The sequence below is a fragment of the Rhinolophus sinicus genome, chromosome 15 (assembly GCF_057876585.1).
Source record: "Rhinolophus sinicus isolate RSI-liver-muscle chromosome 15, RSI-T2T, whole genome shotgun sequence".
Taxonomy (NCBI): domain Eukaryota; kingdom Metazoa; phylum Chordata; class Mammalia; order Chiroptera; family Rhinolophidae; genus Rhinolophus; species Rhinolophus sinicus.
This window is the reverse complement of record NC_142515.1, coordinates 51,890,055-51,908,210: the sequence shown is the minus strand read 5'-3', so window position 1 is coordinate 51,908,210 and position 18,156 is coordinate 51,890,055. Positions and strand designations below refer to the sequence as shown.

Below are 18,156 nucleotides of genomic sequence, written 5' to 3'. Positions count from 1 at the left end.
GCAAAAATTTAGAGAATAGTATCAGCATTGAATAATAGAATTATAAAGGTATCTAAAACAAATTTATAGCAACTAGATGCATTCAATGTGCTTAAACTTAAGGAACTGAATTGCAACCCTAAGAACTATTTCTGTGTGTGTGTGCCTCAACCTAGATGTTTTTCTGTTAAAACAGCAGCAGCTACATTTGCCGTGTCATGATTCTCCCAGGGTCCATCCAACAGGTACTGAAAGAATCCACATGGACCCAAACGCAATCAGTGTAAGAAAATTTTTTAAAGAGACTGAAAGAATGCCCAATGCTTTCATTAAAATGAAATAAAAATGTTACCCCTTGTGTTGTCTCAAGTAATTATGATTTCCTGAAATGTCTTTTTAAAAGTATTAAAGGAAATAAATCATAGTATCTAGAAGCAAAAGAATAAGCTTATCTATCTAATCTCTAATTAGAAGCGATTTTAACTCAATTGGAAAATTTATATAAATATAGCTAGGGTATGTCTGGAAGTTAGGTTTTTTTAAAGAAAATATTAAAAGATACCCTCTTCCTCTTAGCAGTTTATGCATAGGATGGTAAGATAACCAATAATACTCTCTAAGTAAAGGAAACAATTAATTACAGCATAAAATATTGCTGAAAAAAAGGACAACAATAGCAAAAAACTGAAATGATTAAAGAAAAGCTACAGCAGGTCAGACATGACATGAAAAGTCTGGTGAAGAAGCAGCACATTTACCATGGTCATTATCAGACACTTGGCGTCAGAATCTTTATACACTGGTTCTGACTGCTATTTCAGTTCATTGGATACTGGTTCTGCTCATACAGCTGTGTGGTCAACAGAGACTGGAGTTCACTGCACTAACACAGCTGCTTACAGGCACAGCAGCTGCCCGCGGTCACTCAGGCTAGGGGTTGGAAAGCTACCCATTTTGCAGCAGAATTTTATACAATAGATACATTTGCATGTGAATTATGGCTGTGCTGGGGCCCAAGAATGCACTTTAAAAAATTATTAATTTAGCTGAAGGCTAATGAAGAAAAGGAAGCCTGAAAATATCAGATTACAAAAAAATCTTAGGTCATTACAAACAGAAGAGCAGATTTTAATGGTCATCTTGTACATAAAGATTTAATGAACAATTTCAGCAGTCGGCAGAAGGGAAGGCTGGTACAGATCGACTGGGCGAGCTGCTAGGCTCCTTTGAGGGGGCTCAACCACCAGCTTCGCCTGACACCACCGATTCAACCAAATCAGGTTAACATTAGCTGGAGATGTCTAGTGTCACAGTGAGGGTTACCAATAAACAACTCATCCAGGCTAAAATGTTTCGCATTAGAATGCGGCATTTGGACTGTATCTGGAATCGATTGCCCAGAAAGGATAATATGCTTATAAAGCATGTACAAAGGAAAACTCCCTAGACTGTCTTAAAAATTCCTAAGCTCAAAGGACAATTTTGGACAAACAAAAAGTTAGGACTGGTGCCAGACGCAATTTTCAGCTGTGTCCTTTGTTTAGAAAGTTTATATCCTAATTTGGTTTTTTTTTAATTGGGCCCTGAGGATACAGTCCCATTTTGAGAACAATGCTTCCACGGGATGAATGCAAAAACATATAATTTCTACTTCAAATGATGCTAATATGAAAGATTTTATTCATAAATATGTTTCATGTTTGCCTCCAGAAATTAACGAAAATTTCATTTAAAAATGTCTACCACTTAAAGGGTTTTCATCAAGTTTCACAGAAAACTCTAGAAAAGATCACGTATTTTCTACCTCTCCTTTGAGAATAAAGGTGCAGGAGGACAATGCTATTGTGAGAGCAGGTAACACAGTGAATTGCTTCTGATAAAATTAGGGGAAAAAGAGAAAGCAAGTAAGAGAGCTGGTGTTTGTTCAGGGTGTGTGCAGAGCACTATTCATTCTACATCACAATGACCCTTTCACCAATGGGGGGGCAAAGGGGGGGCCATGGTCTTACTGATAGAACTGCTTCAGATATGCAAGTCTACTGCTTTCATTTGTAAAAACACCTTACGCAATGCTGACAGTCAAATCTGTATTCTGTATAGATATTTTTTAAAAATACATGCATTCCACCTCTTACCGTTTCTCTACTTATCCACGTAACTCCTGCTAAATGTTCTACTGGGCTGTAATAAGAACTATATAGCAAAGGCCAGTAGAAGTAGGGTTATTATAGTAGATGTGTGGCCACAGCAAATGCTATTTTGTATGTACTGTATGTATGTCTGCACACATATGCACATACCAAAGGCTCCTGTCTAACTCTGTGGAGGCAAACATGAAGACAGTCATTGGCTAGTTTCTCAGAAGCTCCTATTTCATAAAAGGGATCTTTTTAAAAAGTTGTAATACTAAATTAGCACCAGAAAAGAGAAGTATTTTTCTAAAATATAGTTATCCGGAGTGACAAAAAAGATTCACTACAGATGTGGACAAATCCCTTTCGTTTTAAAATTCCCATATAAATATTTATATAATTAAGCTCTTCTAATGCTCAGCCAGTGAAAAAGGAGGCTGAATGACTGTTTCCAGTTCTTACATTCTGCTCCCATCCTGCTGCTTGAAAAACGTCACTTAGCATCACAGATACTGCCAACAGAAGCCCCCAAAATGCCAACTGCAATTAAAAATGTTATTTTCAAAAATTTTCCACAGCTTATGAAAAAGGAGAACTATTTCTCATCCCTTGAGTTTGTAAAAACGATGGTAAAAAGTGGAATCTAAGGGGGATACAATCACCTATACTTTAAAACACAACATAAAAGATTTCTTTTGATAAGATCTCAACCTACAACAATCGTTGCTTTAATTTATTTTTCGGTCGTCCAATGGGTTTTGCATATCGTCGTTTTATTTGTGCAGCTTTCTCATGAAGTAGTTTTCTTCCCTTTTTCTTTGGTCTGCAGACTTGGCAAATCCACATCCCTGAATTAATATATATATGAGAAAAATGTTTTAATGTTTCATCTTAGGAAAGATATTAAATATGAACTATAGCTGTAATAAGCTGCCCAAGGATGCCTGTGTGCAGAACTTCACTCCCAAAGGTGGATCACTCCCTCCTGTCATTCTGTTTGGGAAGCCATCACATCACTGAAGGTCATTATCCCCCATCAAGGTGGAGAGAGAAGAGGGCTGCCCCTGTCTCAGAATCTTTCCATTCAGCTTTTCCCAACATGTAACCAAGCCTCCCTCCACCACATAAACACACATGAAAAACCAAAGGAAGACATTTTCAAGTTAATCAGGTTTTGGAACCTTTGGAATAAAATATTTGTTTCATCATATCTTTCTGGAAATCTTCCACATTAAAAAAAACCCTCTCAGTAGAAAATATAATTTTTAAATTAAAACTTAAAATTTTTAAGTACTTTGGAGTTACAGTAATTAAAACGCTACATCGGGCATAATGGGAATAGTCAATAGATAAGAACTGGGAGATGAGAACAACTGAAGCCTATAGAAGAATTCAGCATATCAAAAAGGTCTTATTTGATTTCAGTGGTGAAAGGATGAAATGATGCCATAAGTGGGGATGGAACAAACAGTCATCTATCTGGTAGGAAAAGAATTATTTCCTATCCTTTACAAAAATAAATTCTAGGTTGGTGAATATTATAATATGACAAAATTAAATGTTACAAGTACCAGGAAAAATATGTAGCTATTTATATAATCTAAGCATGACTGACACTTGAGGCTGAAGCCATAAAGAAAAAGAGTCATGGGTTTGACTGCATAAAAAAATATAACAGCTTCTGCAAACCAGAAAGGAAAAAAAAAAGGTGAAAACCCCAATGGAAAAAATGATCAATGGATAAGACAGGCACTTTACAAAGATGATATACAAACAGCCAATAGTCAAACACAAAAACACTCAATCTCACTACTTAAAGAAAAATATTAGACATCTCTTTTCTATTATCAAATCGGTAAAAATTAAAATAATAACACTGTATGTCATTGAATATAAGACACTTTTGACTGCAAGATGCATCTGATTTCAAAGATGTTGAAATGGTTAAAAAAAAGTGTCTTAGACTCAATGTAATAAAGTAATGGTGAGTGTTGATCATAATACAGGGAAACAGGTATTCTCATACACTGGTGGTCCATCTGAAAACTGATACAACCTTTCATGTACATAGCCTTTGATCCAGCAATTCCTCCCCTAGGAATTTATCTTAAGGCAATAATTATGGAAGAAAAAAAATGGAAACATTTGTAATGCCCACCAGAGGGGATTGGTTTAATAAGTTATGGGTTTTTTTATTTTTAAATACATAGGGTTGCAAAATCAAATATGTTCAGGAACCACCCAGGTATTATAATATATGTGGCTGAAGCAAGCTGGAATGTAACACAACAGGGAGTAGTGAGACTGGGGCAAACTGGAACACACACACTCTACCTAAAGAACTCAGATTCAAAATTTTAAAAATATTGTACCAACTCTTTGTAATGCATTCAGAGAAGTCTTTTAAAAATTATATGTATATATAAACCAACAAAGCATATCTGTGGCCCACAATCATCAGGTTTGTAACCCTTGCTCTCTGCATCATGGAGTTCTACACACTCATTAAAATCTATGTTTAGGAGAACTTTAAATGACGTGGGAGTGCTAGAGTCAATTGTTAAGAGAGGGGGAAAAAAACCTAAGGTTACAAAAACATGTATAGAATGTTCCACTTATTTTTTAAAGGGTGTGTGGGGGGCAGAGAAGGAATTTCTAATTGAGTGTTCTTTTTATTTCTTTTCGTCAATCTGTGTTTTCTGAATCTTCCACAACGAAAATGTATAAATTTTGCAGTAAAAAAGGCAAAGTTATTTTTACTGTCTAATGTATTATAAAATGAGAAGAAGGAGGCTTCCTTACACAATAAATAGAGATGAAAATCCTTATCCCATATGGATATATCCATCTAAGATAGTTCCGAAAATCCTTATCCCATATGGATATATCCATCTAAGATGTTCAACTAATGGCCAAGAAAATGGTGATGGCTCCTGTCACAGGACTGGGAGTAATCAATATCACCACCCTCAAACACAGGTAATTTCTCACCTCTGAATAGAGAGTTCTAAACATCTGACCTACCTAAACTAAACTTATTCTAATAAGGAAGCAGTTTCTGAAAGGAATGGTCTTTTTTATCCCAGTATCTGAATTAGAGTCTTTATTATATGTTATACATAATACTCTCAAACTAAATGTTTTTACACTCCTCTGTTCATAACCTGTGCCAAACCCACAAGTGTAAGGAAGATGAGAGAGATGAACAACTGCTGTAGGAACCTGTCTACCTCTGAGCTGTCCAACATCAGGACAAGGCTAAAGAGTACAGAATCAGATACACTTTAAATATAGTTTAAAAGTTCACCTTTTGGCATTCTGGAAAGTGGGGGGTCACAGCACTCCATATGGAATCCTCTATCACAGGAGTCACAAAAAAGCATATTATCCTGTAATAACATTAGAGACTAATTGAGACTGAAATCAACTGTAAAAGGCCACACATCCTTATGTTATCTGATTAAGAGTAAAAAATATACTGAAGCAGCACCACAATCCCTATTGAAATGTAACATTTGTGTATTTAAAACTTTAAAAAGAACGTAGCCAGTCTACAAAACAGAAAAATCTTAACACTGAAAACTAACAATTCACCAGGCGGTGGACGGAGCCATACTTACTGCGTTTTTGCCTTGGATCCTGCATGCACTGCATGTTTTGCATTCGATGCACTGCCACCTTAAGGCCTTTACATTTGTTGTTAATTCAGGACAAAATTTCAAGCAGGATGGGTGTCCTATAAGAATAGAAAACAGATTGCTTCATGGGAAATGTACCTTAGCTATTTCAAACTCCCACTCCCTAATATTTAATAGATAGTGATGACGTCAGCCAAAGAACCTTAAGAACTTGAAAATACAAAAAGATCAGAGAATCCAAATTACACTTTCCTTTCTGCCCCCTCCCTTTTTTCTGTGTGTAACAGAGTGACTTACAATGTTTTCCCTAAGAGAAATCTGGAAAATGTATACCAATTCCAATCACAAGTGTTGGAGAACTTGAAGATAACAGATGCTCAGATCACGTTCTCCTTTCTGTGCCTTCTGTTAAATTTCCTGCCCTCACCAGCATCATCAACCACCATTTACCCAATGTTTTCTGGTATGCCGGACTGTGAGGGGAGTGCTGAAGTTCAAACAATTCCTGCTGCCTGTGATGAAATCATAAAACTTAAAAACAACAGTTAGCTAAATTAAAAACTGGGGCTGCTTAACATAACACAACTACAAACATATATATATATATATATATATATATATATATATATATATATATATATATATATCTCCAATAGCATATGAAGACTATCTCATTGCTGGGATATATAAAGAAGATACTGTTGCCATCTTGCCCCCAAGTCCCTGAATTTAAATTCTAGAAGTAAGAGCAGAAATGGTAAATTTGAGATGTTGAAAGATCCAGGTCAAATGGAATATGCCAAGAAGCACACCCTCAGCAGGTTTCCCCCATTTTTATGAGTGTTCAGCTTTTCCACACTGTTTTGGGCACACTTTTCATCTAACAGCTCTCACTTCACACAGGAAAACTAGAGACCCCGAGGGGCAACGCCATTCAAGAAAGCCAGCCAGGCTACACTGAATAATAGTTTCCTCCAAATGGTTTCGGGAGTGTGAGCTTAGAATCTTTGGGAGGCAGTTCAGTTCAAAATCTGATGGTCTTTTATCATACAAACTTGAGATCGCCAAACTTGATTTTATTTTTCTAAATCTGGTCTTAAAATAGCAAGAACATTAGTAAATCCCATGTGAAAGAACTTATAACCAAGCTGCAAAAGAAACCTGAGGGGTAATAAAAAAAGCAGATTCTGCAATTTCAAAACTGTTTTATAATTTCCTGACTTTGGCAGGCTCATTGTTTAAATATGTATTTTGGGTTGCTGCCAAAAAGGTCCTCCCCCCCTAAAGCTTAACAGGTGCTTCATAAAATTCCACCCACCAGGAGATTTGGCTTTTTGAAGTAAAAACATTCAAAATCAATCATCAATACCGTTAATAAAAGCACACTATTCTTGAGTTTAAAAAATAATAATAATAATAAAACCCTAAACATCTGTACTTAAGATGCTGAGCAAATAAAATGTTGTCATAGGAGTGCGACGTCAGGCAGGAGAGACACCCAGGCAGAAGCATTTAACCTATGACACCATTCTTTTACAAGGGTTTCTCTCATTCAAATAAATGTGGGGGGAAAGTTTAAATATATAAAAATGGTATCAATCACCTCTTTCTGCTCAGGAACAGCAAACAAAGACAGCTTGCTTATGGGCTTAAAGAAGTATACTCTGCAGGGGGAGGGAAGAGGCCTACTTTGATCAGAGTTCCCCCTCCCCATACAGTGAAGGGGGTAAAAACTCAAGTTTTAAAGTACAGCAATTTAAATTCCATCCTTAAAATGGGTCCCATCAGCTTAAAAGTATACCATTTACTTCTCTTTTTCCCCCTCTTTATTACTTCCTGTAAGTCATACATCACTAGCACATATGACCTCAATTTCATGCACTAAATTTTTCTCTACATTAAAATCTGCTTTTTTACTTTGTAGCTTCATATTCAGTAACTAAGGTAATTCATATCATTTTATAGCTTACTATTCTTACAGATACCCTACGAAAAATACTTTTATAAATTTTGAAAATTAATGGATTTCAGCCACTTTCCATCAAAAGCAAGGAATATTCTTTCTTTTTGTGCTTTCCCTAACTTTAAGCAATATTACATCTCAACTACTACCATTTAAGCTGCCCCATCAAATTCTAAAATCTTCAGCCTGTCTTTCCTTTTAGGCAGCAATCTTGCCTTTATTTCGCTCAAGAGAATTGGCCATAGGTCCCTTCCAGCTCTAAATGTCTATGATTCTGCAAAGGAGTTTGAGGGACGAAGAAACAGTTCCATTTCATTTTCTCGTGGCCAACTTTAAAATAACAAAAAAGACTGTACCTGAGTCTTGATAGACTACTACACAATCTAGAGTAATTAGATAAAGGACAATAACGCGATTGATAATGTAATTCCTTACCTCCTATTTAGCCATTTTTTTCAACAAATTCCTCTAAAATTTGGGTTCTCTCTGCTGACACAATTCATGGTGGTTTGCCTTTCGGAGTTTGGTTTACTTTTGTGGTTTGCAATTTACCAGATTTGAGACCGTAACGCATATTAACTCACTCATTTATTCTTATTACAACCACATATTAAGCACCAGTAGCTTAGAATCGTTTTATCTAGCAAAACCAAAGAAATACTGTTTAAAATTAAACAAGTACCAATGAGACCACAAACCTGTCGAAATGGTTTTTGGTGGAAGTACTGTGGGAGGAAAAAACCATGGGCTCGGTAGTAGACAGAATAATGCCTCCCAAAGATGTCTATGCCATAATCCCTGTAACTTGTAAATACATTACGTGACATGGCAAAAGGGACTTTGCAGACGTGACTAAGGGTTTTGAGACTGGGAGGTTATTCTGGATTATCTGGGTAGGCCCAATCTAATCACGAATACCTGAAAGCAGAGAATCTTTTCCAGCTGGGTTAATGAGACAAAGAAGGAGCAGAGGTTCAAAGTAGGAGGACTCCACCAAACTCTGCTGACTTAGAAGATGCAAGAAGGGGGCTGGGGACACAAACCAAGGACTATGCTGGGAGGCCTCTGGAAGCAGGGAATGCTGTCCACATGACAGCCAGCAAGAAAATGGGGATTTCAATCCTACAAACCCAAGGAACTGAATTCTGTCAATAACTTTGTAGTAATTTGCTATCGCAGCGATGGAAAACTAATAAAAACTCAGACACTGGGTCCCTGGGACTGGCTATCTGACCAACCATCTGTCCATTGGAGACACAGTGAGGAAAAGGTCAGACGTTTTGGAGCTATAGTCAGTCTAGCAGGAAAGACAGACGTTAAACAAGAATTAGGATTCACAGATGACGATGGGATGGCTCCGAGATATGAAAGAACCTAGCAGGAGGTGTCTCTCTTCCTAAAGAAGAGACTCAGAGAATGAGTGGGATTAGATAGGACGAGGGGAGGACATGGCAGAAAAAGCTAGTATGTGCAGGAAGAGAGGAAAACATGGCACATTCAAGGAGAGGAAAGAGGTTCACTATAACCATGTACATAATATGAAGGGGATAGTGACGCGGAAAACAGCCCAATCCAGAGGAGGTCTTCAGGCTATATTAAAGAATTTGAATTTTTTCCTAAGGGTAATTGGTAATCATACGAAAAAATTCTGAGATTGGATTTTCCATGTTAAAAAGGAACTTCAGCTGCAGTATTAAAAAATGGATGAGGAGAAAAAGGGTCAAGATTATACTTAGGTTATTATAATAGTAGATCTGAGTGGGTTTGGTGGAGGATATAGGATATATATCAGAACGCAGAATCGGTGGATTTTGGGTGATTCCTTGGAGTGAGAGAATAGAACAGAGATGGCTGTCTCCAAATTTCCAGCTGTGGGACTGAATGAGTAGCCAGCCGGTGGTGTGCCATTTACTGAAATGGGAAATCTCAGGAGAAGCAAGATGTTGTTTGTTTGCTGAGATTTCTGTTTTTATTGTTTTGGGGTGGAGGGAGCAGTGCAAGATTGATAAGCTGTTTTGGATATTAACTCTGTGGATTCTATAGGTGTCTGAGTGGAGAAGTTCTGGAAGCATTTATATCTACGTGAGGATTTGGAGCTGAAGGGAAGCTATGAAGCAAAGTAAAAACAGAGGGCTAAGGACAGAAATCTGAAGAAACATTTAGGGGATGGAGAGAGGCCATGGAACTAACAAAAGTTGTGGAAGGAAGTGGTAGAGAGACAACACAGAGACTATGATATCAAGGCAACAGAAGGAAAAGAACATTTCAAGGAAAACAATTCTCAACATGGCTGAGAAAAGTATTTGGTGTGGTCTGAAAGGTGTCCATTCGATTTTGACAAAGACTGAAAAGTGACCTTTAGATTTTGCTATATGGAGGTCACTGTTAATCCTGACAAGCACAATTTTAGTGAAATAACAGGCCAAAAACAAGGTTTCTGCTTCCCGTTTCTCCCCTGGGATGCTCAAGCTTGCCTTGTGCTGTGAGTGGCAGGGCCACCAACGCTTCCTCCTCCCCTTTGCTTGCTACTGCCCCTTAGACTCCATCTTTAGGTTTCTTTCTAGTCAAGGGTCTCCTTCCCAACCTAACTATTCAATCTGTGCCTAGTCAGTGTGAAACTGGATGACTAACCAACCAATCCCTGGGGCTTTTTCTCCCACTGACATGAACAAACTAGTGATCTTTTTCATGTGCCTATATGCCACCAACCAGCTCAGTGTGGGAGCAGAAGGCAGACAAGCTTTTTTCAGGGTTAACACACAAAGACAAACCCAGAAGAAACTTCAGGTCTTCTGAGGGTGAACTGATATTCGACCCCACGGCTCTTACCCCTTTACTGTACAAAGGTGGTTTGTCTTGCTCTCCCAGCTACAGCACAGCAGCCTTTCTCTGTCTCTAGTTTCAATGAGCTTCCACTTAGAATGATGCTGTAATTTTGAACTGTACACTTATCTTAGATTTGCTAATTTGAAAACACACATGCATACAACTCATCTGTAAGTAAGATTTAACCACCCAGCAATCTGAGCAGCAGACACAAAATTTCATTTAGTATAATATCTAATACTTATGTGAAGCTAATTAAAGATAATTTGGTCTTAATGAGGCAAAGAGAATGCAACAGTGTTAATTTCAAAGTAGGCTGATCCATGAAAGTCAAGTAAAATCACTTCCTAGTCTCAATATTTCCATAGACCTGAAGACTATCTGATGATTCCCACATTCATATCAGTGGTTAGAAGAATCATTCACGGCTGTGAAATGTTCTACAGTTACTGATAATCTTCACAGCATTATTTCACTGGATCCTCACAACAGCCCGTGGATGGTGGGTGCACTTTACAGCTATGGAAAACTGCAGTTACCCAACTGGCAAGCAGGAGAGAACTGGAACACCACATTTGGGGCTCCTTGCACCATACACCTCACCTCACATTTTTACCACCTGCAAACATGAATCATATTTTCAAAAGAACTTTCAGCAGAAAAAAACTGTTAAAGGAAAGAAATACTGCCCATTTGCAGCACTGAGCCATCTTACAAATACAAAAATTTCTAATTGGCTTTATTTTATGATGTAAGCAGAAGGAAACATTTATTACTCACGGCTATGAAATCTAAGCAGAGTCTAAATGTGACATCATACAAATGGGACTTCAGATAGAGGCGACTGAAAACCAACAGGCACATATGGGAAACACATTTAAGAATGATCCTCCGTTTGGGCTGCCATCTATACTTCCTTTTTGTGGTTTTATACTGCTATTGGTATTTTTTTCTCATAAATATCTCACATTAGGGATTCCTTGGATCATTCATTACCAACAGTCTCAGTTCAATCCTAGGACCAATGGACACTTATGTGAGATGACGACATTTTCCATAAAGCCAACTAGGGGTGGTTCTGAACCACTCTGGAATTCCCACAGTGGGGCTCCCGCCATTCTTACAAGGCACTGTTGAATCATGCCAGCTTATTTCATTCTTTTTTCCCTAGAATTACCAAGGGGTCACAACAGAGCATTATAACTACACACGATTCCCCACTACGCTCTCAAAGAAGAACCATATCTTATTTTGATCCTTCTATTTAAAGACTACCAAAAATAAAAGGCAAAGAAGACTAGCAAATAACAAAGTGCACTCATCTGATCTACCAGATGAAGTAAATGTCTACAATCTCCCCGAATTAGGAACAATGGGTTTTTTGACTAACGGAGCTAAATCCAGACCGGCACAGCACACTGGAGAGAGTAAGTGAACCTCCACACTAGAGCCGGATCCCATTGCAGAGTCCAGAGCAGCACTCTGAGCCATCCTCTGTCCTAAACAAAGGGACATGATGACCCCAGGGCTTGAATTTCTGCTGTGACCCACACCTTGACTCCAAAGCTTCTGGCTCTTTCTACCTGGAGGGAGGGGGAAAGACTGGCTTACAAAATGACTCTGGTGATACAAGCCCTCTAGACAGTATCCTCAATCCACTTGTTAAAAGAGAAAGAGAGAGTGTTTTTGAAAACAGCAAGCATAATACTACACCTACATACCCTGGAAAAGTAAGAAGCTTTAGGGGGAAAAAATGTCGGTGACCTCAAAGTATAAAGGAGATCAAACCTCTCCTTTGGCAGGTCTTCAATCTGGGAGAGACGAAGGGAGATTGATTACATCAGAAAATCTAAGATCTACCTGTTTAGAATTACGCCTTTATACCCTGTGAAGGAGGCCTTGAAGTTACCATCTAGAAGATAACGATCTCAAATTCCTTATCAACTCAAGTAAGTGTATCACCAGAGGTAAGGAAATATATGAAGGGAACTTTTCTTTCCACACTTAAGTGCGTCTTTAATCTGTCTAGGCGTCCAGACAAATACATACTCATGAAATAAAACAGTGAAAGGTGTCTTTAAAGTACCACCTTAAAAATCACAAAGGGCAGACCCTAGACAAGTGAACACCACTGAACTGATCAGGCAGTTAAACAAAAGAATAATTCATTCAGAACGAGCCTCGTGAGAAAACCCAAAAGATAACTATAGAGTCAGAACTGATGAGTGAGGCACTACCTCCCCAGGATAAAACAGGGAGATTGTAGGGTTGAAATTTATTAAACTGAACATACAGATAATGTTTCCATGCCCTTTTGTCACTATCCATGATACCACAGGCAGGTAAAAGAATTTTAATGAATCTGTAAGCCCATCAAAAAGACTGTCAGAATGCATTTCTCAAGCAGAGTTTGAAATGTCTTGCTTCCAAGGCTCTCCCCTCCTAGTCAGGTCCTGAAAGCTGTGGAACCACATAGAACCCATCAAGTTAAACCTTCTGTAAGAGGAAGAAGAATCACTATCCAACACCGTCATGTGAAACACTGTCTCTGTCCCACCATCAAGCAGCTGTCAAAAGTGGTCATAAGATTTTAAATCACTTGAAGCAATTAAGGACAACAATATCAAAGCTGCCAAATACTAACAATGGCTGGCATTTAAATAGTACCCTTACCAGAGCTGTAAATGACCCAGTGCTCTGCCATTCACTTGTGTCCTCTCATTTAACCCCCACAAAACCCAAGAGGTAGGTGCCACCATTACCTAATTCTCTAATAAAGAAAGTGAAGCTGAGAATGGTTAAGTAATTAACTCCAGGTAGAGGAGCTGGGCTATGGCTAGCTCTCAGGTTTGCTCTTAACCACTGTCCTACTGTGACTTCGTCAATGAAAGTACATTGTGGTATTTTGCAAGTGTTGTTTTTAAAGATACTATAACTCCAGAAATACTACTTGGTTATGAATTTTAAAATAACAATTTTGGGGGGGAAGTTTCAGTAGGCTGGGAGGAAGAAAATTTAAAGATTAACATAAAAAGATTACTTTTTTTAAAGTCCAATAAACGCCACTCAATCTGTTGATATACAGTGGGTGCCAAAAAAAATGTATACACATTTTAAGAAAGGAAAAAACTGTATTAAAATCACGCTGATGGGAACCACTTTGAACATCTCTTTTAATTGCAGAAGTCAAACGTGACTTGTATTCATCTTTTGTTTTCGGTATATATTGAGTATTACAATTTTAATAGTTTTTTCCTTTCTTAAAATGTGTATACACTTTTGTGGCACTCTCTGTATATATACATACATACATACATATAATCATATATATGTAAATATGTACCTATAGATAGATATTGATAGAGAGGAGGGGGGAGGGAGGGAGAGAGGAATCAAAGGAGGGAAGGGGGGGTGAGGGGGAAAAGCAGGAGAAAGAGAGAGCTCAGCTGGCCAACTATCACCTGCTTAACAAGAAGGAAGACTGGCTAGTAAGACAAATTCTTTTAATGTAAGTACAATTTGACTTTTAATTTCCACTATAAAACTGGAGGTGTGGTCTTGAAACTCCTATGTTGAGAAAAAGGCAGAAGTGACAGCTCCCGTGAAACCATCTGGGCGTACAGCAATTTGCTTAGGGTCCAGTGTTCCTTGATTTCAACATCACCTTCTACACAGACCACTCTTTTCCTATCCTATTCTAGGCAATTTGAATTGCTTTCATGACTGATGATTTCTTGATCCTATCATTGTGATTTCCAGAATACCATCCCTTTCATTTGGAGTCACACCAAGCTGGGCTATAGATTATATTTTAGCAGTAGGTGTCATGACCTGAAACACTATATATTCTAACTCAAATATCTCTCGATACTTCAGGTTCTAGAAAACAAGTGATTCTAGTTGTACTCAGCTTTCTTAAAAACTTAGAATTCTCTACAGAGAATCTGCCTGCAATGTAGAACACTCCACATGGAATTACCAACGCTTGTACTAAATCAAAGCTTAATTATAAATATTAATATATCGTATTATATACACCCATATACTATCTTTATGTCAGTGGTAATATACTCACACGTTTTTCCCCCCTTCTACTTGTACTAACTTTTGTAAAAGTTCAAACCTATGCTATTACTAACTAATTGCTTTAAATAACAAATACGGTTTTGATAGAGAGATAAGAGCATGTAGCTATGACAGGGAGTCATTGTACACACACAGAAAAAATACCAACTTACCACTGCTGCCACAGTCTGCACAGGAGAGGAGTTCTTCTGGCTTCTTCTCACGATTTGATTCTTTAGTCCCCAAACAGAAGCTACATATTGGAATGGGATCGGCACGGGGCTATGACAATTAAAAGGAAAACAGATGCTTAGTTTCCCATGTCAAAATTAAAAACAAAACATTAAAGTCAAAAGTTTCTTACATAGTTCTTTAACGAAGAAAAGCTGCTGAATAAGGTATTCAAAATCAACATTTTCTGCTACTAAAAAAAAATCTCTGAAATTATTTGATATTAAAGGGATTACCTGAATAATGTTTTTAAGAGTAATATATAAGATTCAGAAGTAATTTCTATTAAACCAATATAATCTAAGACCTTTACCTACTCTACAACCTTCCATAAATGAACATTACGGATACATTTGAAATCTCAATTGTGCACATAATCTGTATGCCTATAATAAATTGATTCAGCTACGTATTCAGTGTTCTAGATTATGAATATCATCTAGTTAGGTCAGATGGTTTAGCTAAACTTTATCAAATGTTTCAGTACAGGTTACTATTATTCATGTATTAAATTGCTGACATAAAATATTAGGTGACATAATAACAGAGTTAGAAGTAAGCAAGAGCTTTAAAGTACTGTAGGATCACTTGAGAGGAGTCAAGGCCTGTCTGGCACCAAGATCTTCCAAAGTAAACTACACCAGGCCACACAAAGGAGATAAACTTTCAATCCCTGACATTCCCACTTTCAGAAAAGAAGTAACAAAACATTTGCCTAACCTCCTAGCACCCTTTAACTCTCACTAAGGAAACTGCTTTGAACAATGTATAAATCTGCATATATTTTGTGTCTCCAATGTTATTTATGACTACCAGCAATGCTAGTATTACCATCCATATGAATAGTTGACTGAGCCTACAGATCTGGTCACCTTTATTTTGAACAACCAAAACTGTAGGAAAACTAAAATTTTACTGCTTTCACACATATTGTCTGCTAGTCATCTGAATGCAACTACAATTAATGAGTTTATATTTTAATTTCAGGAATCAAAAATTCATGGCAAGAAAACTTAGTATGATCACAAATTTTTTAATATCAATTAAAAACAAGATTTTGCTAGGCTTTTCTCCATATACATTAGCATAGGAAAAAAACATCATTTTTTCAGCTAACTCTCTCAAATGCCTAATACATTGCCTGATGCACAACAGGCACTCAAAATATATTTGCTACCTGACTAAATGAATGAAACATATGCTAGTTTAAAAAAAAACAACAACAACTCATCTCAAAAATAACATTTCAAATGGTTATAATGACTCCAACAAATGTCCTGGTTCGCTGTGACATGTCATCAAAAAACAGAACTCATTTTACGACCAAGAATTTGTAAAATTGTCCAGTATGACTGTTAATTTCATTTTACAATATAAGTGCTCATTATCTTGCCCTTCTTTTCAGTTTAATTTGTTCTTTGAATATGCACAGGTTTTACTTTCCGAGGTAGCTATGCAAATATATTTTTGAGGCCTAAGTGATAAAAACAGTATAAACTACTTTGTACTAGAAAAAACAAGAAAGACAAGCTACATACAACAAATTGGTCACCGAATCCAGCCACCATTTTTTAAATGCCAGATCATCAGCACTGCATAATTACGGATCCACAGTTATTACTTGCAACTGCTCAAGTGCAGTACCTTGGGAACACTTTTGTTCCTTTAAATAGCAATTAAAAGAACAATCTGGTTTTAAAATGACAACATTCCCCTGACAGATTCTAGCAAAAACTCAGTTCTTGTACTAATGGGATTCCTGCTTTCATTTGATATAACAATGCTCGAGCCATTGCTGCCATCCTCTCAGTGATAAATAATTTACAAAATGTCACATATCATTCATTCAATGAAACAAATCCAAATCAACAATCCCATTTTTCTTCCCCAGATGAATTTTTAGCTATAAGAAAGACGTGGCCATCAGCCAGCATTCATGCTCATTTTTTGTTTTTAACTAAAGGTAACACAAAGGACAAAGGTTGCTAGTAGTTCATGGCCAGAAAGACTGATGTCCCACACTCTGCCCAATAATAGAAAGCCTAGATGCTATCACTTCACACTACATTCAAGTGAACCCCACCACGCTGATGAATGCTCACAACCATTTATTTTAAGGATAACTATCTCACAATACTCTATAAAACCACCGCATTATACAGAAATGTCGGCCCTGCTGAATTATTGATAATTCAAAGCACTTTTTGCTAACCTCAGTATAGCCGAGTCTAATTAACTTTAAAAAATTGTCACTTGTATGAAATGAAACTTTTACAGTAATACATGTAAATGGGTCACAGAATTATTATGATTCACTATTCTCAATCAGACTACATATAAACTGTTTCAAAAATAATCCCTGGTAATAGATTAAAATGGACTGCAGTCAGAAAGAGGTCTAAATAAATGGCAACTCGATTCTATGCAAGTCCACTACAAACAAATCATATTCAAGAGAACGGAAAATATCTCCCAATTCTTAATTCCCTTCTTTGAAATGTCACAAAGTCACCTAACCTGTTGATCACATTTTCTTATCAACATGTCTGAATATTTCAAGCTAATCTCAAGAATTAACACCATGGATAGATTTAAACTCTGCAGACTGCTTAGGAAGCACCTCTTCTCATCTCCCATGGAATGGTCTTGGGGTAGTTGCTCGGTTAAAGGCCACTGATACACCATCTCATTTAATCATCTTAACAATCCTGCCATGAATGTATATTATGCCCATTTTAGAAAGCAAATTGAGGATCTGAGAAGTTAGGTAACCGTCCTAAAGTTGCAGAGAATCAACTGTGGAGCTGAGATTTATACATAAGTCTGTCTTCTCTAAAGCCCATTTCTCACCTGCACTACCTTCCCTCCTCTCCTTTCTCAGGAAAATGAAATATTTAAAAATTATCTTTCCATCAGCAGTAATAACTCTATTTAATGTGCTCATAATCTCTTCCATCCAATTTCTCATTACCAATGGATATGTTTTTTAAACTATTTTAAAAGCGACCACTAATATGCTATACATTATTATTACAATGGAGAAAATGTACCTTCACAATGGAGAAATCTGGTAGGCGTCTCCTTAACCCAGGGCTCAAACCTATCACCAATGATGGGACAAAGTGACATCCTGTGCCTCCCGAGCATTACGGGGAAGGACTCACCACTGCCTATGCAGTATTCTTGCTGGAAACATTTACCCTGACTCTAATCATAAGGAAACAACCAAGCAAATCCAAATTTAGGGACATTCTGTAAAACAACTGGTGGCCTGGACTCTTCAAAAAATGTCAATGTCATGTAAGACCCAAAGAAGGGCAGA

At 37.3% G+C, this 18,156-nt stretch overlaps 1 protein-coding gene across 10 annotated transcripts in view; it reads right to left on the bottom strand.

The window, feature by feature from the left end:
- Positions 1-18,156, bottom strand: part of KAT6B (lysine acetyltransferase 6B) — a 176,109-nt gene that overhangs the window by 52,954 nt on the left and 104,999 nt on the right. For 9 of the 10 annotated variants that reach the window (XM_088792069.1, XM_019745942.3, XM_074339632.2 and 6 more), the window contains exons 4-7: positions 14,777-14,885; positions 5,732-5,847; positions 5,419-5,500; positions 2,827-2,959 (exon numbers count right to left, since the gene is read on the bottom strand). In XM_088792069.1, coding sequence (XP_088648195.1) covers positions 2,827-2,959; positions 5,419-5,500; positions 5,732-5,847; positions 14,777-14,885 — 440 coding nt within the window. The remainder of the gene's footprint in view (positions 1-2,826; positions 2,960-5,418; positions 5,501-5,731; positions 5,848-14,776; positions 14,886-18,156) is intronic. The other variant, XM_019745948.3, reaches the window with a different exon arrangement.